The 23,881-nt window shown below is 44.8% G+C and overlaps 1 protein-coding gene across 1 annotated transcript in view; it reads left to right on the top strand.

The window, feature by feature from the left end:
• The window catches only part of LOC128721003 (small conductance calcium-activated potassium channel protein), an 89,852-nt gene that overhangs the window by 34,563 nt on the left and 31,408 nt on the right, over window positions 1-23,881 (top strand). Inside the window, exons 4-5 of the mRNA XM_053814705.1 lie at window positions 22,407-22,543; window positions 22,682-22,910. Of these exons, the coding sequence (XP_053670680.1) occupies window positions 22,407-22,543; window positions 22,682-22,910 (366 nt within the window). The remainder of the gene's footprint in view (window positions 1-22,406; window positions 22,544-22,681; window positions 22,911-23,881) is intronic.

Genomic DNA, 23,881 nt, shown 5'->3' with positions numbered 1-23,881 from the left:
GTATCGGTTCATCGATTCGTATTTTAACCTAATCTTGATGGATTTTAAATCTGACATTCTACTCCAGCCTGACAGACAAAGTGCCCTTTCCGTAGTTTGCCCGTTACTTTTTGCAATCCCAAAACGGATGAATGTGAAAACCTTTCAAAACTCATTTGCACTACATTCAGTCCAGTGGAAAGAGGAAGACTTAATACCTTTCCACAAGAATGCAGCTCGATTAAATTTAGTTGACAGCTTCCTACACCTTCGCCACCTAGTTTGCCACCCATTATTCAAAACACGCGCATTCCACTCGAGAGCATCCCGAGCTCCAATCAATCAATTACGTTCGCCTTTCGACCAGAATTGGTCGCAAACGCGACGAAACCATTCCACTCAGCGGTCAATCGTATCACGCGAAGCGACGCCGGAAAAGAGGAAATGGGCACAGTTTTAATTAATTTCAAAGTGGATTAAAAAAGCCCCCCACAATGGCCGTGGAGGGGTTGATTGAATTAATCCATCAAATGCTTCAGCGTAGAACAAATCATACTGCTTCTAATTTTTTTTTGACGCTTTTAGCCAGATTCTAAAGAATGTATGCATTCTTTTTTGCATTGCTGGAATAGGTTTATGACAAATACATCACTATTATTACTATTCAACTTTCTTTATCAAGCTCATTGTTTGTCAAAGTCATATTGATATTCTCGACTACCCATCGGTCGCATTGCAGTACTAAATATACAGCTGGACAGTGTTAATTAGAAAATCAAGCAACGTCCTCACATATCGCCAAACAGCTACTTGTAAAACTTTAAGCCTTTGATCAAAGTTTACCCGATTTCTTATCCGCCCGCTTGCGAGATTCGGTAACATTCCAACGTGCGCCAAAGGTGGCCAAAGTTCGAAACACCGCTATCACTGCAGGTGTAAATCGCGCAATCGTGCCGCAACGTGCGGCACAGCGCCGCTTCATCCGAACAGCTACGAAACCTGATCGGAGTAACAATATTTTCTCGAGCGGGAACCACCACAAAGCACAAACTCGGTTGCAACTGGCGCTACTGCTAATGCTACTACTGCTGTTTATCTTAATCGTACAAAAGGTCCCACCCTTGCGCCGTATCTGTTTTCCCGTGTTTCCCGAGGCATTCTTGGCTGCTGCTCGCAAGCTATCGAATGTCGCTGTAAAACACACCCAACTCCATAAAAGCGCACTCCCGCCCCAAGCAGCTAGCTAGCGATCGCTCTCGAGGAGCCACGGGAAAACTTTCCTTTTTCACCGATCCGGGCAGGTGCGCCACTTTCTCGCGCCATCACCCGCGTTCGCTTTGGCGCTGAAACTTTGCCTGAACTTTTGCGCCCAAAAGTCGAACGGGGTGAAAGTTCATAAACAATTTATTTTCCAGTACCGAGGTGACATTTTCTATTATTCCCACTCCCAGGCACGATCGGTTTGATTCCGAACGGCGGAAACTGGCCCACTTCCCGACATTGGCCTCGGGAACTCCCAACGCGGAATGGGACCTTGGGCAATGGAAAGTGTACAAGATTTGCAAATTTATCCTCGCTTTCGTGGAATTGTTTTGTGATTTGTAAGCACTAAGCCCGGCACTGGTGCTCCAGGTTTATTGAATTCTTCCCACCATTATGTTTTCACAAAACGGCCCAATGGGAGCGAACCATTCGGCACGGCTACAAATCGCACACAACACAATCGCCGTACCGGTCGCTCAGGGAGGGAAATATGACCACATTAAAGCACTGGGACAGCAAGATTTCAACTTTTCATGACGCACCCGGGGGCTTTGCAGTGTTTACGTGCGCCCTCGCGTGCTTTGAGGCGTTGGGTCGTTTCGATTTATGGCCCGCCGAATCGGTGGTCCCAAAAACCCGAACCGGCCCTTGCCGGGCGTTCGATTATTCACTATTTTTCGCGCGGCCCGTGTTTCTTTTTCCCAGCGATACCCCCTTCAATGAGCTTCAATATCGTACGCAAAATCGTTACCATTTACTGCCACAATCATCATAACAATAATTTCTTCTTGCACCATAACTTTAGCCTGTTTGTTCTCAGTTTGGTCGTAAGAAAGTCGTGGCCAACTGCGCCACGCGCCTTCGCCATCGATCCCCCGCGAGCGAAAGGATCGCTTTGTCATCGTCATGACAACCGGTCCGTGTCGTGGTCCAATCGGAGCCAAAAGTCTGCCCCGGGAAGAAAGGCACACACAGAGGCAACGCAAGCAGTGCAAAGAAAACCCGACCGAGATGAAAACTCGCCGCCTTCGCTACGGACAGCCCTGACACGGGCCTAGCCGCGTCGCCCAAGGCGCAATGAGATAGTGTGTGGCTTTAGAAGCTCGGTCCTTCTTCACGACCTATTACCATAAATTTCGGCTCGAATGAAGCCCGCCCCATAACACCCGGGCGGCGACGCGTTTCGCTTAAATTGGCGCAGACAAATGAAATTGTGGCTCGAAGATCTCGCATCCCGTCGCTAGACATTCATCGTCGGTGGCGAGCTGATCATGGATCCGGTACACGATGGCGGTTTAGATTACTATCTATCTCGGGGCCTGAACACAGTGGCAGCGCATTTCCATCGTCTTGTCGTTTTCCTTACCTTTTCGCACGATTCCGCGGGTAGACACGATTCTGATGGCGGAAGCTCAGCGCCCCGTTGGCGACGAATTGGGCTCTACGCCGTTCCGAACTTACACATGGTTAGTTCTTACTTAATTGCTTCGTTTCGGATCGCAGAAAACAGCCTCTCGATTGGTTGACCAAAGCTCGTTACTTGATTAAAAAACATAAAAAAAAACCTGAAAGCTCTACGATTACGACTCCAAGCCCATTGATACACAGAAAACATATTAAGGCTAATTCAGCAAAGCTAATTCGGCTTGCCCGGGCTTACTTACGGGCTAAGTCCGGCAAAAGCTCCAAAAATGCCGTTTGCCGCTTTGAATACTTTTCAATCAAGCAGCAAGGGCAGTTTACTTCGCGCTGCAACATGGCTGCTTGCTTCAAACAACTTGAGCACAAAAGTAAACTTCTCCCGGGGAACTAGGTAACGCACACACTCTCACACACAGACAAGAAAAAAGCTTTTCTGATGCCCAACTCCACACCGGGCCGGGTTTGCAGTCGTTTTCATTTCCTTCACTAAGCCCCCGCCAGGCGGAGCGAGCCATCGTTGGGTGAAATAAATAAAGTCATAAATTTCTGCTACCAATTTCGCCTGGAGCCGGCGCCGAACTCCCTGGGATAGGAGGATAATGCTTCCGGACAATTCCGCAGCGGATGATGCTGCTGCTGTTGCTGCTGCTTTTGCAGCGACTACCTAACGATTCAATCTCAATCTCCCGTGCCAAGCTTTTGTGCTTTTGCTGCTGCTTGTACTTCCCTCGAACGGTTTTTGTTATACATATTTCTTTTTTTTTTGGTTTCGTAAAACGCTCCGTTTGCTCAAGCGCCGCTGGGAAGAAACGCCTTTTACCGACGAGCGGCCGTAGCATCGTGCAATGTGCAACGATGCTCGAAATCAAAACTCAACTAATTGTATACGCAATGATGAAGCGATTTGCCACTGTCACTGCTATTTGACCCGGCTCGTCCTTTCATCCTTGGCCTTCGCATTAGCTGGCAAGCGTTGGTGGTGCGGTTCGCGTTTCGCCTGCGAAGGATCAACCCGTAAATCTATCCATCTAAAAATATCCAATTTCCAAACTGCTCAACGTCGGGCTTCTCTTTCCGGGCCTCTTTCTTACGCCCGTTGCGAATGGCTCTGGCACGGTTGAGAGACTATAAATTCTTGAAATTTGGAACAGTGTCACCCTGTTTATGACAAGCTGCGAGGCTGCTGGCATTGCCGAGGATCGCCGGGGTGGTTTTTTTTTATTCGTCTTGTGCGCTGTTTGTCCCCGCTACGCCTTTTTTCGCCGGCCAGAGCTCAACAATAGAGCGCTCGGAAGAGATAAAGAAAACAAGACACACAGACGAGCGAATAAACTGAAAAGGGCACCACACTCGCGGGGTGCCTGAAGTGCAGGAAGCAATAAACTCCACCATCACTCCGAACTGAATCGATGCAATCAAACGGTATGGCATAATAAAAATCATGAACCCCTCCGGCTCCCTTGGGACATTGACGGACGCTTTGCCGGAAAATCAGGGATCATGCCGTGCAAGCGAGAAAACACACGTAAAACTTAGATTTCCATGCGAAACCAATCTCTCATTGACGTAGGACCATCTTCTTGTTGTTGTTTTTGTTTTCTTCGCTTCTTTCGAGCGGCCCCAGAAAAGAAGCTATAAATCACTTCAAAAAAGGTAATGTCGATCGTTGGAACCTACATCTGCAGTCAATCAAAGGGATGAATTGCACCACCCAGTACGGGGTTGCCTTTTTTCCTCCAGCTGGTCCTGGTTTCGAAGGCTAGTGAGCTTCACATGGCGCAAACAAGGCACGGGCGCACACGCTCAATAAATAACGTAGCGGAATTGGAATTGAATTAAAACCGTGTAACATTTTCCTTCCACCAGGGGCGGGAGCTTAGCTGCGAAGTTCAGCCTACCCGCTAAGTGCCTGCAAATGATCTTCCGGGCTCGGGACAAAGCAACGCGAAATGAAGCGTTGTCGCGGGGATATCCGTTACCAGCCATCGCGTCCGTATCCGCAGGACTCGCTTCGCGCAAGTGTATTCCATGTCGCTCGGCATAAACGGTGCCACTCGGAGCGATGGAAAGTTTTTTTCTCCTGCCTGCCTGCCTGGCTTGGCTCCCTGCCCTCAACCAATGCAATTACTCTTGGCAAATGGAGTTTTCGGATTCCCATAATACTTCTTGTCTTCGCAGTTGCCCCAGACCATACCCATCGTGGGCCAACCGTTCTAAGGCCCACTGTTTTTTCCCAAGAAGTCTCAGAACCGTTCGGCTCAAAAACCTGCGGCAGCTAGTTAGGAAAAGTTTTCGCTGGATTATTACCGGCCCGCGTGCCCACGGCATAGTGGTCCAAGTTGTCCAAGCCCGGAAGTAATCTATTTTGTTCCGCGGCACACGTTCCTCGTTCTCCTCTTTTTTCCCTGCATTTCCCACACCCCCACGGCTCACTAGATGCTCGGCACGCTGGTCGAGCGAACGGGAAAGTTTCTATCATTTCGATGGCGCACCATTTGCCAGGGAATTTCTCTAACGAGATTCCTATGAGCTGCGCTGCCGCCGGTGATGACAAATGGCACGTAGTTCATATGTGCGGTGGGCTTTTTGTGTTGTCCGCCGACGAGCAACGAGTTGATCATTCACACGGTGCGTGAAAAACCAGATGGTGCAGAGCCTTGTCTTTGAGTGGGTATTTTTTGTTTTCTCTTCTGCAAATCGAAACACGAGGGCTAATCGGAAAACAATCAACTCCCGGGAGCCATGTGGGCAAACTAGCAACCACGTTTTCAATACGGCAGCCAGCAGCTAATTAGCCGCATAGTTTGTTCCCATCGGCACAATTGCAATCCTCAGCCGAAGCTTAGTAAGGCACGGAGTGGATGGATTTTTTTATTACTTACATAATTCCGAACGCCAGGAAATGCCAGCCACCACGGCTTTATGCCGTACACATGCCTTGCGTGAGCTCGATTATGGCTCGACCATTTGCTGCACAGCCCAAAAGATGCCGTATTAGTCATTGTAACAAAAATTAATGTCCCCATCAAGCGGACCTATTACAAGCTAATACTTACACACAGCCAACCGTACGCTCGCGCTGGCAAGCTGGCGAGGACACCCAAATTCGAACGAATTAATCAGCAAAAAAGCTTTCCCGACATTGGGACCTCAGGTCTGCGCACGGCCGTCGGTAAAAGGAGGCGCAAAAAAATCTTCCCTCTTTCGACGGTTGGGTGCGGTTCCATTCCCGGAGGGTTAGATAACGATTAGTGGAAGGTCATCAGACGTTGGGCAATCCATGGGACGGACAGCAGCAATTAGAAGCCTAACCATCGACATTTTACCACTCATTCAGCATCGATTCTGATCGATGCCTTTTACGTGCATCCCTTCCAGTTACATTGCATCGATCGATGGTGGTTCTTTTGCTGGGAAAATACTGCTCGATCGTGTCTTGACGAAAGCGAATGCAGTGTGTTTAGCTTCAGCCGAACAGCTCCAGCTAACCCGTCGAATCTGTCAGCAGCTCAGTCGAATGAGGGGTTTCTGCTTCAATCCGCTTCCGTTGAATGACATTTTCTCAATAGGTTTGCTTTCGATTTTGTTCACCCCTTTCCCGTGTCATTCAATGTCAGGACGAACGAAGGTCCTTGAGGCTTGCAGAATGCGACGCGCTCAATATCGACCAACGGGTTCAGTGTGTCCAGTCGAAGTATCTTTCCATCCAGACAGGGGTCGGTCTGATCGCCAGAGGAATTATGATTGATTGACCAGCGCCAAGACGGTGTGATTAATGGGTTCGATTTGGAAGGGATGCAGGCCAAAAAAAAAAACGTATACATTTCAGCTTCACTTTGCCACCGGGAGCGTTATTCCTACGGAGCGTTGATTTAGCGGTTAATCGCGGTGCTGCCGGGAAGCAATTTTTGTACGCCACGCGCTATTCATGACGCTCGATTGCCTAGCAGCGATTGGCAGTGTAGATTGATATTGTGAGTGATTGGTAGAGAAATTTTTCCTACAAAATATGTCAAGCGATCGAGACGAGGATACCTATCATTCGGAGGGTTTTTGTGGATATTTTGGATTCCCGGTCATTAGAAATGACAGCAAAGTGCAAAGCTTATATGATCTACGAGCTTTCAACCTTCCTTTAAGATAAATTCAATATTTGCTAAAAAAAATTGGAAAAAAGGCACGTGTAATTTTTTAATGCAAAATAGTGTATTTTCACCGCATATACACAAAGTTTCGCTAACTAATGAATCGCATCATACCGACACTTTCGCACAAGTTAAATTTTCTCTCATATCATCTCAACACCCGTTCCAAAAAACCCCTTATGCTTACGCTTCGACCCTTGTTGATATTTACGTTCACTCGAATGGATTCCAGCTGCTTTGACGAGCAGCCCTTGACGAGCTTCCTAGCTCAGCATTTTCGCACAAATTCGTCGACTGCAAGTACTTCACCGTGCTGTGAAATCAACCCGTAAAGTGAAACTATTTTCGAGCGCAAACTTTCGGCTATTGGTATGCTAGCAGCACCACACCGTGGCAAACATTTTCCATCCAGTTGAGTGACTTGAAGGAGCCGGAAACTATTCCACCTTCCTATACGTAGATATCAACGCGTCAATCTGATACCGCGCGACCCGAGCTCACACCCGAAACCAAACCACCTAATGGACCGCTGCCACAGTGGGGGTTTCTGGCGAGAGAAAAAAAATGGTGAAAATTTGAAGCACACCACGAGAGCCCCGAAACCTGGTTCTACTCAGCGCGCCATGACCCCAGCACACCGTAAAGATGCCAGCTGATTTTAATAATAAACATCAGCATGAAAAATGCTTTGATAAACGGTTTATTAAATTCTCCTGTCGTTTTCCGCACTCGGTTTCAACGACGCGCACCCACCCTGGTGGTATTTATGCTTCCTGACATCCTGAAGACCGAACTTTCGCACAACTTTCTAATTAAATGAAAAGTGTTGGCAACAATAGCACTGCTAGCCCTCACCCGCCGTGGTTGAGGGTAAAGGTAAACAATTCCACCCCCCAAAAGGGTGCCTATGACAGATCCAACCAAAACGGGCACCAAAAGTTGGTCGGACGCTATCTAATTAAATCAAGACGCTCAACAACACACGAGCAAACACGATTAACACACGCTTGACCCACATTAAAGATTCAACAAGCTCGAAATATGTCGGGAAGGTAACAAAAGCGAGAGAGAGAGAGAAAAAAAGAAAATAGATAAATAACAATCATCGCACAATGAAGGAACCTAAGCTGTATGCACACTTGCTTTTATTGCCTGCGGTTTACTTTTATACTTCGTCTCTAAAGCTGCGATACGAAATCCAACATAAAAAAAAACGAATCGCCTCAATGGACCGAGAATTACATCGGCGACATTCAACTTTCCCAATATCCTGCTCGGTACACTTATTGAGTGTTTCATCATGGCACGGATCAGCCTTTCACACCGCCCATCCGGTGTGCTGACATCCTGTAACCATATTTCACCACGCAATTGATCCTTCATAAATCCTCCCTGCTTAAAACTGCTCCACCACAAAACGCGCCGACCGCACGCCGATGTTCATTACTTTGCATTCAACCATTACGCGTGCCAGATAAGGAGGAAGCCCCCGATGTCGTAAATTTAATTTATGTACTTAAAACCCTTACCACAGTGTTGACAACGGCTCGTTATTCGTTACGCCTTGATAACCTCCGGTGCTTCGGGCGAGCTCGAACGCAATCACCATAACTACGGTCAGTAATATTTTTTTTAGCATCCCACAGGAAAGTTTTCGTTGCAAAAAAAAAGCGCTTGTTTTATGGTTGACCTGCGGGATGGCATGAAAACAAAAAGGGATTGGTATTTATTTGATCGAAATAGAACACGCCAATAACTTGTACGTAATAGTTGTTCATGTAAAATCTGTACGGGTCTATTTTGCACTTCTCTTGTAAATTCTCTACTCGTTCGATTACGTAAAAATATGGTGTCTGAAAATTAATTTATTGATTTTATACTTATGTTGATTCATACACATTAATGAAATACAAGCAAGATAGTGAAAAAAGTAAGAAAATATTTTTCGAAGATTACTACTGCCATTCTTGAACTGATTTAATTTTCCTATTCCCTTGCCATTCTAAGAAACAAAAAAAGGGATGAAAGAACAATATCAATTGTCCGTATTATCCTGGTTATGTCTCCTCTCTAGTAATAATGAATGGCTTGTAAAGGTCGATGTCGTTAAAAAAAATGATGCTAAAGACTTTAGCAAAATTGTTTTCATACATTATGCAAAAACTCTCCTCAACAAAAACCGCTTTCTCCCTGCGCTTATTCTATTACACTCAAGAAAGCCCGCTGCATCTGAATCATAGATAATCTCACCACTCGAAGCAAATGCAGTAAATGCATTTGGAATCCTAGCACGTGATAAAGAACTGAAACGCGACCATTAGCTTATTTTCTCCTCGGTGAAAGCCAAAGCTCTCCGTAGGCCACTCATCGCGTTCCATGCTTGTCGGATGCAGAAACTACCCTTGGTTTTTTTTTTTGCTGTCCCCACGTACCCCATTAAAACTCTTGCATTTTTACAACCACTCGGTCGATCCTGGCCCCGCAACAGAGTTGTTGAAATAAATATATAAGCATATACCAATCCTCCAAACCGAATAACTAGTAGAACGAAATCGAGGAAAAAAATACAATTCCAAATCTTCCAAAGTGCTTTTTAGCGTGGAAAGTGGGCTACAATCGGCGCTTGGGGTTGGAAAAAAAAACACAGGGCGTCGGAATGAAAAAGAGATATAGGCGGAATCGACCGAGCATACCACGACGCAGCGGCCATTCTTACAAACCACAGCACACCACGACAACCCCGAGAAGGACATCTTTTGAGCTGCACAAGAACGAAACTGACGGGACGATGTAATGAATGATAACGAGATTCCACATTTTACTGCCCGCCCTTTTTAAGCTGGCCTGTTTCGCCTGTTTCACACCGCCCGGTTCCTATGGCTTCTGTCATCACCATCCACCCGGGAGGTGTCGCGTTTGCTCCCTCCGTTATTCCGTTTTCACAGCTCGATTTATCCTTTCGTTGCTTTGTTACTCGCGAAGCGCCACCACCGAGCCAACTTTCGAAGCTATGAACAAACACGCTCGATGGACCAATGGGATAGAATAAAACTTATCAGCCCCATTCTCGAGAGGGACGTAAAAATGGGAACGCCATCCCAAAACGAGCGACCACTAGCGCTCCGGCACCATTCTCGCGCGCAAGGATATCCATTCGGCTTTGGTCCAGTAGGTTTATGCGCTTCGTTCTCGGCGTTCTCGGGGAATCATTTGAAAGCGTTATCGATGGGCGTGTGGCCTGGACCTTCGCCTTTTCTGGACGGGCGGTGAGCAAATATATTCCATTCCATTCTTCTTCCACGGGTTGGAGATAAATTTTAAGGCAACTCGACGTTCCTTTCGCTTTGATGCCGGGCGAAATGAGGCAAGGACAGCGAGAGAGACCGTGAATCGTTTCAGGGCCGTCTCACCGATAAGATGCACTTGTGGTGAGACCATCGGCACGATAGTTATTTCGTCTAGATCGATAACGTCTTTGATTGCACGATTGGGGCAGACGCACAATAAAACGAATCAACAATGCGATAGTCCAAGGCATTCGTATTATGTTGCATCACTCACGACAAGGTGATTAAACTATTAATCACACGATCGTACATCGTCAATGTGAAACAAATTTAGGGGAATTTGCTGTGCTAAAAGTGCTCTTGATTTGTTTAGGCATTTTCATACAACAATCGTGGGGAAAAAAACGAGATCACAGAGCGCATCCTGGTGAACAATTTCGTGCGACATACGCCATTTTTGGGGCCTAGAAATTCAATATTCAATATAATTCGCTAACCACGATCCGTGCGGACAAACACAGCCCTGGTAACAGCGGGAATGTGTTTACAAAATACGTGCAAATATTTTCGATTTCCAACGGTCAACGGACACATGGTGGTGGAAATTCGATCGAAAGGCAACCACGGATGGGCATCACCCGAGAGAGCTGCTTTCTGAATACGTTATTACGTGTGTGATCCTTGTTGAAACGGCGGAAATTCTCAGCCCGGTATCGATTCGCACCAGCCTCTCGAGATTGTTCAATCTCTAATGGCCCATTCTCTTCCGGTTGCTTCGATAAAGTTGAATAATGGTTCTCGGAAGCGTACGGTGGCACTCGTACCGTTTCGTTTCGATTCTTTTCTTTACTTTTCTCAATCAGACGGACCATGGGAAAATTTACGAGGGAAACAGCAAACGATTGCACCATCAAATATCCACTTGTGTGCGTCGTTTGCTCGATGCTTTCGTTCCCTTGCCAAATGTTGGCATTGAGGAGATTTCATCATCCTAAAGATGATTCTAATTCAGTTGTCCAAAAGTCTCCTTCAGGACCGTCAGTAACATTTTTTCCCCATCTGGCTCTGGCGTCAACGGCTGCAACTCATAATCTGTCCGTTCGCAAAAAACGCGCTGACTTCAGACGTTTGGTGATGAATTTTGGAACCCTACAAAAAGGAACTCGTCACACGAACAAAAGCATCGGACTGACCCTCCATGCACATGCTGCTTTTACGGTGCATCCTGTGCCGAGGGGAGAAAGTTAAGCCGATCGTAGTACCAAAAAAAAACGCAGCTTCATCATAACCCGTCAGCGCTTCGTAGTGCTTCCAGCAAAAAAGAAATAGACGGTGTGGTATAAAACTTAGCTGGAGAAATTGAATCCCTTGAATGGAAGATTTTATTCCAGTCCATTTTGTACGGGCCAGAGGCAGAAATTTCTAGATGGAATCCATGATTGGGAAGCCTTTGTGAGATTGTTGTGCGCTGGTCGAAAGAAAAAAAAATGAACAAACGCTACAGCAACTAGTAACTCGCCCCTCTATTCTTTTCAGCGTGATCTCTTACGCAATCTTACGGTTTCGTCGTACACGATGTTCGACTAGAACCGTGCTAGATGGTACCATCTACACGGTTGCACTCTCGAGCAAACAGTTCTCATTATTTGCACTTTGATAATCCACTTAGTTTTCTGCACAAAGGCGTTTGCAGAACCGGTTTGACAGTGGTTGTGCAGATTGAATGTCATGGAGAACTCGTTTCCGGTGCAAACGATCCACTTCAATTCAGCACCTTATCGTACATTCGCGCCCGACCGTGATATGGAATGTTTCTTAGCTATTTTGCTAACAGTTGCTAACTTAAGTAAGCTCGCTATGTTTCACAATCTGAACGTGTTTCACCTTTTATCATCTTTTATTTGGCGATATGCTTCATAGTAGGTTAACAAGAGCGATCGAAATAGAACACTCAAGTTTAAAATTTACAAGCAAGACTAAAATATTATCCAATCAGCAAAGCACACCCTACTATTTTACCATAATCACTTTATCAATTCATTCCACACGCTAAAGCTTGGGCAAGCCGTAAAAAACGTGAATTACATCCCGCTACTTTTTTTCCCATTTCGTCCCGTACACGCTGATTAAAAATTCAATTATCCATGTTTGCGATAATTTTTATGTAAAATAGCAAACCAAGCCCAACACCACGGTTCGAATCCCGTACCATAAAAGTATTAGGGTGGTGCAGCACACATCCAAATTTCCGGCCGATCTTTCCCAGAGCCCTCTGGCTTTGGCGTACCGCTAGAGAAATCTCGTTTCCGAACGAGCAAGCTCAACTTGTGGTTTTCATTGCAAATAGAAAATTCTCTCTTCCGTATCCGGTGCTGCGATTCCACAGAAGAGCAACATTTTTCGCAACAGTGATTGCGCTGCACGTGAAAGTCGCACTGGTGGCAAAGTTGTTTGTTTTTTTTTTCGTGCTGAATTTTGTTTTGAAAGGCAGAAAAAAAAGTAATTCTAACCCGGTACAACAGAAAACTCATCCGCTCGCAAGAACGAGAGGGGAAACATTTAAAACACAGGAATTGGAAGAACACCCGCATTCATGTTTCAGAGCTGTTTCTGAGAAATTCTGAGAGGAAACTGATTGCATCATCGTTGCATGAAATATGGTAAATTTTCGTTCTGTGATTGCCTTTCACTTTCTGCACACAAGAGGTATGCGAACGTTTCTGGAAAAATCATTTCTCTGCTACATCGTCACCACCATGCAACACCCAGACAACCCAAGGGTTATGGATTATTTTCCTCTGAGGATAAATAAAATAGGTCAACCAATCCAATAACATGCACTTGGTGTGCTTTATACAATTCAAAGTTTTTCAAAGATATTTTTAAAAACTTTTCAGATTTATCCTAGTTGCTCAAATCAAATCCAACAGGGCACTGGTAAAGCATCATTTATTCTCAGACTCGTTTTATTGCCCATTTCTAGTTGAGCTGACCGACTTACAATCAAAAATAGAAACTGCGAAATAGGGATACGACCTCAAACGACGGAACGATCAATGTCCCATCAGATACTGTTTCACTCGTGTCACTGCCAATTGTTACTTACCCAAGTAGGATGTTCTTCTCCAATTGAAATTTAAAATGTGAAGTTTTCCCTTGCCCTATAAAACACAGCTTCCATTCAGTAGCAGTAGAAGCAACACGTCGGTTGAAGGCTGGTTGTGGAATACTTCGGCATCAAATGCACAAAAGTTTGACTTGGATCCTTCGCGAATATAATAAGGATTGCAATTTGCATCTATGGTGGAATTTAAATATTCAATAGACGATATAAAGTTTTTTATAAGGATATCACGCTATGCTGTACTATAAATGATTTATAAAGGCCATTGCTGTACTGAGGTGATAATTGTTGTCGTTATACTTGTTTTCAATCACAAAAAATAAATTAATAAAAAATGAGCAAGAAGTGCTTCCAAGCCTATTGGTATGTGGGAAATCTTTATTAACTTTCGTTAATATGTTTCACGTAAAGAAGAAAAACGTAACACACCCTACCCTGCTACACGTTTCAGTTTTTTCTTTCTTATATCAAGAAAAAAAAATATTAACTATGCATGCAATAGAGTGGCAATATCAGCTGCTCTGTTTCGCATGATCCGAGCTAAATACTCATAAAAAATTGCAAACTATGCTAAAAAAATGTTCAATTTAACTGAACTTGACTTGTTGCTCACTTCATAATACATCCCTGAGATCAGTTGCCGTTCAGCAATTGAAGCAACATGAAGTTCCAGCTATCACACGATTCATACGTTCATAACCTCGCGATGATTCGTTGGTATGCTTCCTTCTGTGGTCTGGATATAATGAAGCCAAACTATAAGCCAAGCATGGCCACTTACATGGTTGGTATCTATACTTTATTGATCTTTACCGGAGAGTTCTATACGGTGTGGTTTTACTGGCCCAACATAGTTAAGTTGATGGAGTCTGCAGCCGTCTATGGAATCTTGATACAGGTAGTATTTTGCAAATCCCTTCTCGTGCTTCGTAGGCGTTCGTGTAACATTCTCATTTTTACAGGGAGCTGTTAAGTTCTACACAGCAGTTCGTTATAGCAAATTTTTCATAATAATGTACACCCGATTAGACGAATTCCATTACGAGTATCGGCATGACGCGAAGAATAACGCGACCCTGCTGAAGCTCATGGAAAATATAAACCTTGTTAGGAAACTTATTGCAGCACAGTTTGCCATTTCAAACATACTCATCGGGCTGTTGCCGTTAGCTATTTATTTGCTAACTGGCCAGAGAATGCTCGTCTACACCATCCTGCTGCCGTTTACTGATCCGGACATACCTTTGCACTACTTGCTCAACATGATTGTTCAGTACTACTCGTTGGTGATTGCATTTACGGGGTTTTCCGCAGCGGAGAGTGTCATATTGCTATTTGTCGCGAGTGTTGCGGGTTACGCGGATGTGCTTAAAAACAGGGTAGATGATTTGAACCTGCTACTGCAGGATCCACAACTCACCACAAAACGAGCCACGATCAAGCAGAAGCTTCTTGAGATACTGAAGCTGCACCAGCGCGTTTTGGAGTAATAGTTTATGCTTCACAAAAAACCTCTCATGCAATACAAACGTAAGAACCATTTCTTTATAGGTACGAAAACGACCTAGAAGAACGCTACTATCTCAACAACTGGGTGCAAGTATTTTCCATCGTTTTCAACCTAACCGGTACGCTGTTTGTTTGCTATGTGAGCAACAGTATCAATATGTACATCATTGCCATATCAGTGACGGTTCAATTGCTGGAGCTTTGTCTCCTCGGAACCATCCTGAGCATCAAGGTGGGAGCTTTTGCACGGACCCCGTTTGTCCCATCATGGCACTTTTCCATGAATTTACGTCCGCTTACAGAACGATGAGATCGAGCACGCATTTTACAACTCCCTCTGGTATCTGATGGATCGATCCGAGAAGCTAGACTTCATTATAATGTTTCACAAAAGCCAGAACGCCATCGAAATGTCCGTCGCCAACATGGCACCGTTGAACATAGTGCTTTTTATTTCAGTAAGCTTCTTCGGCTACGGACAGATGCCGTCACAATGCCTTTTAACGGTAAACCTACTCTTTACAGATATTACGAAAGATCTACGGATTTGCGATGATGTTGATGAGTTTTATGGAGTGAATATTCACGACGGAAGTGGTAGCTTGCTCTACTTTACTCACTGCACCTGACACTACGAATTGACGAACTTTTTCTGAGCGCACATTACACTAATGCTGCAACGTTTGCGTACCGTTGTTTGTGCAGTTTTACTGATGTAATTATTTTCCTTATCGGAAATCCTACGGAGATCTCGCGCACACAATAAGCACGAGGCGGCACGAATGTTTAATCTCAACTAAACGCCACCGCAGATAAGCCAACGAGCGTTCCGAGCCCTACGAGACAACCCCTGCTAGGCTGGATTGCGTGAAAAAGGATTGCAAGTGGATAATGGGCGTCGGGAGATACGTTTCATTAGCCAGCGCTCTTCACCGAGCGGCACTATCGGGAAATTGCCGCAAGATTAAACAGACGGCCGATGGGCTACGAGCCACCGCAACACTCTCGTCGAAACGAATTTTGCTTAATCGAGCATTGGCAAAGAAAATAAAATGCTAATTTCTTTGTTTTGCTTTCGCTTCTTTTTTTTTTGTTTGTTTGTTACCATCATCGTTTTCGCGCGCGCATCCAGCTCCATGGCGTTTTGTTTCCGCGCGATACGGAGACCTACGAAGTGATATAACCCACGAGGCACACGAGCGCGGCTAAACGCCAGTCATTAGTTCAAATTAAACTTCTAAGCTCCTTGCGAGATCAGCCGGCGCGAGACCGGTGATATGCGGTGGATTGGGGGGAAAAATCAGGGAGTAACGAAACGCTATGGGTGGCTTTGACCGCACGAAGCCCTGCATTTTCAGCCCTTGGATGGGCCGAGTCGTTGGTATGGTGTTTTTATTTTCATTCCGACCTACGAATGTCGAGACGTAGGCTGCACATTTCATCAACGTTTAATCTCTGCAGGGGGTATTTTTCCTTTGCTGCCGATCGCCATCCAAATGGCTCGTAATACGCGCATACAGCGGTGCCTTGCGAAACTCATCCAAGAAAACGCATCGTAACATGAGGGAAAAATTACAGTCTCGTTCAAGGAGCTCGAAGATTTCGTTTTATGGACGTCGTTATGAATGCACATTAAGTGTGTGGGAGTTTTTGGAAAAATCATTCAGTTGAGATTGTATGCAAGGTTAATTATATGAAATTGATCGCGTTTGAGTAGAACATGACATAAAGAACGACTCATTCTAATCAATTATTATTTGTATAGTCTTATCTACAACCCGCACTAAGTTTTGTGATCTTATTTGACAATTTATTCAAAGGTTCATGATCACTTCATGAACAATCAAAATAACCTCAAACGCATTGATGATTTGATCTTACTTTAAATACATTTATTGCTTCTTGAACCGCGATCAACCTATCATGTCGAACTTTAACAATTGTTCCGAGTTTTCTAAGCCTTGAGTATGTTCTCTTTTACATCCTCTTCTCAATCTCTACTTAAGAGATTCTTTATTACGTTACGCTCGATTTTACACGTACCAATATTTTTTCCATTATTATCCCAGCATCGTATACATCACAAAGGGCTGATGCAAAACCCTGCCATCACGCGCAGGTCTATCGCATCCGCTACACCGTTCTCACCATACGTACACCAATAATTCATAAGTGTCTTCAAACCGTTCAAGCACCCGGCAGACTTACGAGAATTGATTTAAGCGGCAGAAATGACTTTAAAAAATCCATTTACAGTATATTTGCACACATTTTCGTCGACTTTGCCGCTTCTTGGTGGATGCGTTTTCTGGCGTGCAATAAAATTTAACGCTGATTGTGAGTGAAACTTTTTTTCTTTATACTTCCATCACCCAAGGAAAAGCCCACCCTGGGCTGGGATGTGAATACCATTAAAGCACGGGGAGGAAGGAAAACCCGACGGCTTAGCAAACAAATGAGATGAGCGGGTGGATTAAGACTTCTTTTCGAACAAACTCTTCGCCTTTGATTTCCGCTCACCACAAGGTGACATTATTTTTCACTTCCTCCCCGGGGTGATATTGGTTTCCAGCGTGCTTTGCTGATGAGATTATCGATTTTATTAGCCATCTGTGTTGGTGAGAGTGTCTTACGACTCCCAAGGTGAAATAAACCCAAACAATTATTATTATTTACACAGGGATGGTTCCGTATCCTTTTGGGCGGTTTTAAGATAACCATCTCAGCGATGAAGCAGCTTTTTGGGAAAAAAACACATTCTCCGGGAGCATCCATTTTGTGAGGAAAGTTTTTCAAAATCCCTTGAAATACACCGTCGGAAAATCAAATCAAGCAAAACTACCGAGCTGTGTATTCTAATGTAGCGGTAAACATCTTAAGCCAAACAAACGGACAAACAGCCACGCATCGCAACGCAAAGGTTCATAAATCTTTATTGGTGTCAAACCAAAAATTTCATATCACTTCGGGGATGCCTTCCGGAACCGCCGACAAATGATAGATAGTGGGTACAGCATCAGCACAATCCTCGAATCAATCAATTGCGATTATCAGCTGATGTTGTTCGCGCCGTACATGGGTACCGTCGCGTCGTTGATTTTCCCATTAATTTCCGGCAGCCAGCTCAGCTGGAAGCCTACCCAAATACGTCCCGGCATGACAACGCCGGAAAACGTCGAAACGGAGGAGGCTCACTGTTCCGAAACAGGCCCAAAAATGGCCGAGTCCAACCTCCAACATCCCGATTGTGCCCGAGGTACGGTGAGCTGCAATGAAAAATGATCAGCATTACATCACAGGTCAGACATCGGAAGAAAATCTTCATCGAGACGCAGCAGTTTCTATCACTTCTTGTAGTGGGCTGGCTTTGACGATGATATTTCATTTTCGTGTAATGCTGAGAATGCGAAAATTGTCACAATAATCCTTTACCAATCGGCCGTCTTTATGTCGGCGCTGACTTATGCGGGCCAAAAAAAACCCTAGCGTTGTTTGCATAACCCACCCAGCAAGTGATGTACCAGCATCTGAAACGTTTGTTAAATTTGCTTGATTCTCACAAATTCTATCTTATCAAAGAGGGATTATAGTCCCCCAAACGGTATGGAAATAAAATTCAGCTAAAATACGAAGTATTAACCAAAAGCTGACACCAAAAAGCCGGATAAGTGTTTAACAAAAATTGCGATTACTTAACTATTTACAAAACGCGTGTTAAGCGAAGCATATTATGCTAAGAAAAACACACGATTGAAAAATCAAAGAAATGAAAGTAAATATTATTTACTGCTATTGATGAATTTCCTTCAACCAGATAAATTTAAAGCATCCTGTCGTACATGTATGCATATAAGCTTGTCAATTTTCCAACATATTTTAGAAATTCTATACTTATTTTTCGTATCCAATAATAAGGAATTACATATTATTTGATATCGAAATCCTAATAAAACACCAAAATAAGCTTATCCGCACCTGACGCAACATACTCTGCCAGTCGTAACCGACAAAGGTCTACAATAAAACATTCCCGTATGCTGCTTGTTTCGTTTGCTCTTGTTTGATTGCAATAGACACAAATAAAAGACACACCACACCACCTGCTACACCTCCACGAACCCTTCCACTTGATCCCATCAGATCTCCTTCAACTCGTACCAAGCCTAGTCGAAACGCTTCGGAAGACAAAGAATACACGCCACTTGGAGCGGAAAAAACCCTTGCCTTGTGTGCCTGTCGTCCCCGGATGAAGCAACGAATGCTAACAATCATACCACTCGCTGTCTATGCAAAAGCTACACACTCAGGATGTGTCCTTCCACACTTGCTCGTGCCCTCCAAACTCGTCTTCGTTTGTCGACCAACGTGACGCTGCACGTAACCGCGTAACGATTCGTTCATATTTTTCATAATACCCAGCGCTGGCGGCTGCGAACGCAAAATTAAGAAATATATCCACATAATAATTGAAACGAACGGCTTGGCTTTTTGGTGGCTGATTAAATTTTGGCCACCACACAGACCCACTCAGCGGGTTCAAGTATCCTCCTGCAAGTAGCTGATTGAACCCTGAACAATGGTTACACCACGAATATGAACCACTCGCCGGGAAGTGGAAGCTTCCCAGATGTCCTACCGTGAACCGACGGCTACCCAGACAAGCACGCTCGATTTCAATAACAACGAACCAAGTAGTGGGCGCACCGACCGAAAAAAGGACTCCCAAAACATGCATGCAAACATTCGGCTGAAGACCGCCCAAACAAGCAAACGAACAACCGAGCGATGAGGCAAACAAACAAACAAACTTGCCCCACGAATCGCGAAACATCCGCAGTCCTAGCCGTACCGATCGAAACATGAACTTTCCAGCCCAGCTAATGCCACTTTATGATACCGTGCCGGCATTTTGTCTTTCCCACTATTTCTATGATTGCTTTCCGCGCGCGGTCCCGATTGCTGTCACTCCGACCGATGCCATTTGCGGTGAACTCCGCGGGTGATGGACCCAAGGAATTTCAATATAAATTCTCGCCATCAACCCTCATCACACCGCTGTGGCGGGACAGCGTGAGGATGTTTTATTTTTACCGAGATTCACCCGATAGTACGGTGGCCGAAAACTTTCTTCATTCTCGCGCCGCCACTCCGGCAACATCCAGCGTCTTGGCGAAAAGGGAAAAACCTCTCCATCCTCTCGGTTCTTTTGCCAACTCAATCGGTCTGCGGTGCCTTCCTTTTTTCTTCCGGCCAATACTGGACATTACCCTGCGGTGGAGACGCCCGAACGGGGTTTCGGAAGTTCTTCTGCACCTAATCGGAGGCCATCTATGTTAGGCGAACTGCTGTTCCACTCAACCGAGAGCCATCAGTGCAATCTACCATTGTTCAGGCGTTCTAATTTTATGCCTCAATACCTTCTCTCATTACGCTGATGAGCTGCTCGCTTAGGGCTAATAAGACCCGCAACTTTCGTAAGACGGAGCCGTGAAACTATCGCTCCACAGAACCATCACGTCGCATAGTGTAATTGAAAATGAACGTAATCTATTTGATCACATTCGCCAATTAAAGCGACCCTTTCTTAGCCCCACTGTGAGTGGTCTTGCGTTGAGAAAGTCAATAACGTCTCTTCTTTATTGTGATACCAACTTGAGCAAGATCAATAAATTTATCGATTCCCTGAAGAGAAGGGAAATATGTTAGTAGAGACCAACCATGGCTGGCTTTTATACCGCATCTCTGAGCTCATTGTACACATTTCTAGCAGTAATTGTCAGCAGATACTTAATTAGTACGATACACGATTCCATTTTAGCTTTTTCAAGATCATCTCGTGCAGCGTACAAACGATAATCGAGCGATAAGTGTTCCCTGGAGAGCTATGTATATAAAACCATATTTATAGTTCCACTCGTTTGCATGCGTTCAAGTTTCAAAACATGTATTTATCAATTCGCTTATCTCATTGAGACCTATTAGCTATTTAACAATAAAGCTTAACCAGCTCGTTGCATCGATCGTCCATCACTTTCACTGTACATAAAAAGCATCATCAAGAATGTGAGTCACACGAATGATTCATTTAACAATACATAATTATTTGATGCCTCTGTATTTGGTCCTCTTCCTGATAAAACCTTGATGCTGATTGACCTGTGGCAGTTAACCTTCTTGTAAAATGCGTTATCCAAGTTTGTCAGCTATAATTCTTGCTTGGTTTATGATTGCACTAGCTACGAGTGCACGTAGAAGGGTTAATATGTTATTATCTGCTCCAACAAGATATAGATAAATATTATGCACTAAACACCCAACAACTGAGCACAATTAGCAGTGCTCTCGCCTTAATAATATTTCCCAACATAAACCTACTCTTCATTCATTGGACAACTAACTTATTCGCTCATTTTAGAAGCAAAACATCAAACTTTTGTTAAAACGATAATACCGATCCATAGCTCTTTTTTTCACCATTCAAAGTCAGCATACATTCCGAAAGGCATTCAGCAACCGATGGGAACGTGGATCATTTAGCCTATGACCATGAAACAAGCGTTAAGCATTATCCTTATCCAAAGCTTTTATTCATTTTTTCCAAGCCCCACCTATCCCGCAGGAAAGGGTGGTAAAAATGACGAATGATGCACCATTCCCTTTGGAAAATGACCACTAAAGGTTATGGTTCACACTGTGGTTGCAGTGACCTGCAGCCGTACGAACTACCCGCGCTGGTCACTGCGCATCGCCCGCAACCAATCGGTTGGGGTTTTTTTTTTCCTTTTTTTGTGTTAACGATGTTATAAACGGATGGCTACGGGTAACCCTTAACCACGGAGCCGAACCCACCCGCACAGCAGTTTTCATTATTTTTGTTTTTCACCACTCATTTTTCACATTCCACCCCCACGCGGATGATAAAAGATATGGATAAAAATGGGCCCGCATATCACGAGCATGAATTCCTCTCCATAGGCTGGCTCATCCCTGCTCGAGCCGCAAGCTTTGCGATCGTTTGCCGCATGCTTCCGTTTCGTGCTTTTGACCACGTTTCCTTCCCACATCCGGTGGCTGTTGTGCGCACCCGATTCACTTCACCTTATCCTGCATAAGCCCGCCGCAGCTTACCCGATTGTTCTGCCTTTATTCATTGCCATAGTCATAAATATAATTTTCTAGCACGGGCGGTACCTGCCCGCGCGAAAAAAAAAACAAGTGATTGAATTATCTGCTGTATTATTCACTAGCTCCCAGTTGTTTGCTCGCTTATTTTCTGTTCTCGCTTGCTGTTTTGTGTCTCGTTTTGCTTCGCCGGCGTTGAATCGGCCGCAACCGCTTGCATAGCGTTCGGCTTACGTTTCTGTTTATATCACTGTCTTAGCAAGTCACCAACGAATCAGTTCGCATCCTTTGCATTTACCCATACCCACACCCACACCCACACCCACACCACCACCACCGCCATCACATTCACCATCGCAAGCCTCTTACTCGTTGAATGCTTTCCCCCAAAAACGCGCAAAATAGATAACCACCGGTGGGTGGGTGGCTAGCCCGCCCACCGGTGAAAAACTCCACACACTCACACAGCTTCAAAAACAACACCCCTACGCGAATCGGCTTCCGATGGGCAACTAACGGACGTCCTTTGCTCTTCTCTTCTTCGCTCCGCTGCAGCTCCGAAAGCCTGTGTCCACGTTGTCGATTCCCGGCTCGATGAAGACACCGTGCGCCGGTAATCGGGAAACAGTATCGGCTGCATGCACAGAAGAAGCTGGCATCGCGCTCGTGGGCGTACACTCAGAGTATCCCAGGTGAGTGAACGTTCGCTGCGAGATAAGCAACCCGCCAGTCACCGATTTGGTCGCGTTGGGTCCAAAATTTGGAGCGAACCGCGAACTTTCACCGCTGCACTGCTTTTAATTTTCCATCCATTTTCCCACGACCCGCAGGTACATGGAGGAGCGAGGCCTGGGTGGCGGCGTCTGCAAAGGTCCCGGCACGATACAAGGTGGCCCCGGTCAGAAGCACAAACCGAATGTCGGATACCGGTTAGGTCGACGGAAAGCGCTGTTCGAAAAGCGGAAGCGAATCAGTGATTACGCCCTCGTCATGGGAATGTTCGGCATTATTGTGATGGTGATAGAAAACGAATTAAGTAGCGCTGGTGTATATACTAAGGTAAGTTGTTCTCGTTTCTATGCATTGCACTTAATCGATTCTCAATAGTCACGACCAATTGTCTGGCCCAATCTTTTCAAATTCCAAATGTTGGATATCTTTTAAAATCGTTCTATACATTTGTCAAGTTTTAATTACTTAAAACGCGGCTTATATTTACAATCCAATAATAGAACGTTTCCTTACTAAATAGACATGGCAAGGTGTCTGACAAATGTTAAAATTAGATCCTTTCTCTCTAAAGGACAAAAGCTATTTTGGAGCACGAGGCCACCTCACACCTTGAAACTAGGTTAAGATCCTGTAAAAAGATTTGATTTATGTTCTCCAAAGAATTAATTTCAAATAAAGCCTGTAATGATTCAGCAATCATCAATGCAGCAACAACTACCCTCATCAAAGCCATCATTTCATAAAAAAAAAACTTCACAAACGATGGCGGACTACAACTAAACGAGCCGCGACCGAACACGAAACCAACAGTAGTAACCTTCTGCTTCCTTGGTGGAATTGTAAAATTCTCTTTTCGAACCGAAACCCCATTACGATGTGGTATGACTTTTATTGCTTCGCTCAAGCACCGGAATGAATTAAACATAAGCGCAAACATTATAAAAGGACTAAGTGAATGCGTTCGAAAACATAAAAACGAACACAAAACTGCCAAGACTGGTGTACGGTGGCCATTATGTTTGGATGAGCGAGTTGGAAAAGACTGCATGCGTGGAATAAAAACCTCAGCGAGAAATGTACGGTAGCTGGGAGTGATCTTTTAACCATGTCTCAGCACAACGATGGTGTGTATTTATGGCTTTTTTAAGATAAGCCTCAAAAACGTAACCATAGTTGTGAATCCGTCTTCGAATCTCACTGCCAGCTGGTTTGCGTTGACGAGGAAGGATTAAAGTCGGAAGGATCAATCTAAAAACAGACAACATAAATCCCCACCCAACTACTCGATTACCTGCCCA

The sequence above is a fragment of the Anopheles nili genome, chromosome 2 (genome assembly GCF_943737925.1).
Source record: "Anopheles nili chromosome 2, idAnoNiliSN_F5_01, whole genome shotgun sequence".
Classification (NCBI taxonomy): Eukaryota; Metazoa; Arthropoda; class Insecta; order Diptera; family Culicidae; genus Anopheles; species Anopheles nili.
The sequence above is the reverse complement of the archived record's forward strand: the minus strand, read 5'-3'. Positions and strand labels throughout refer to the sequence as shown.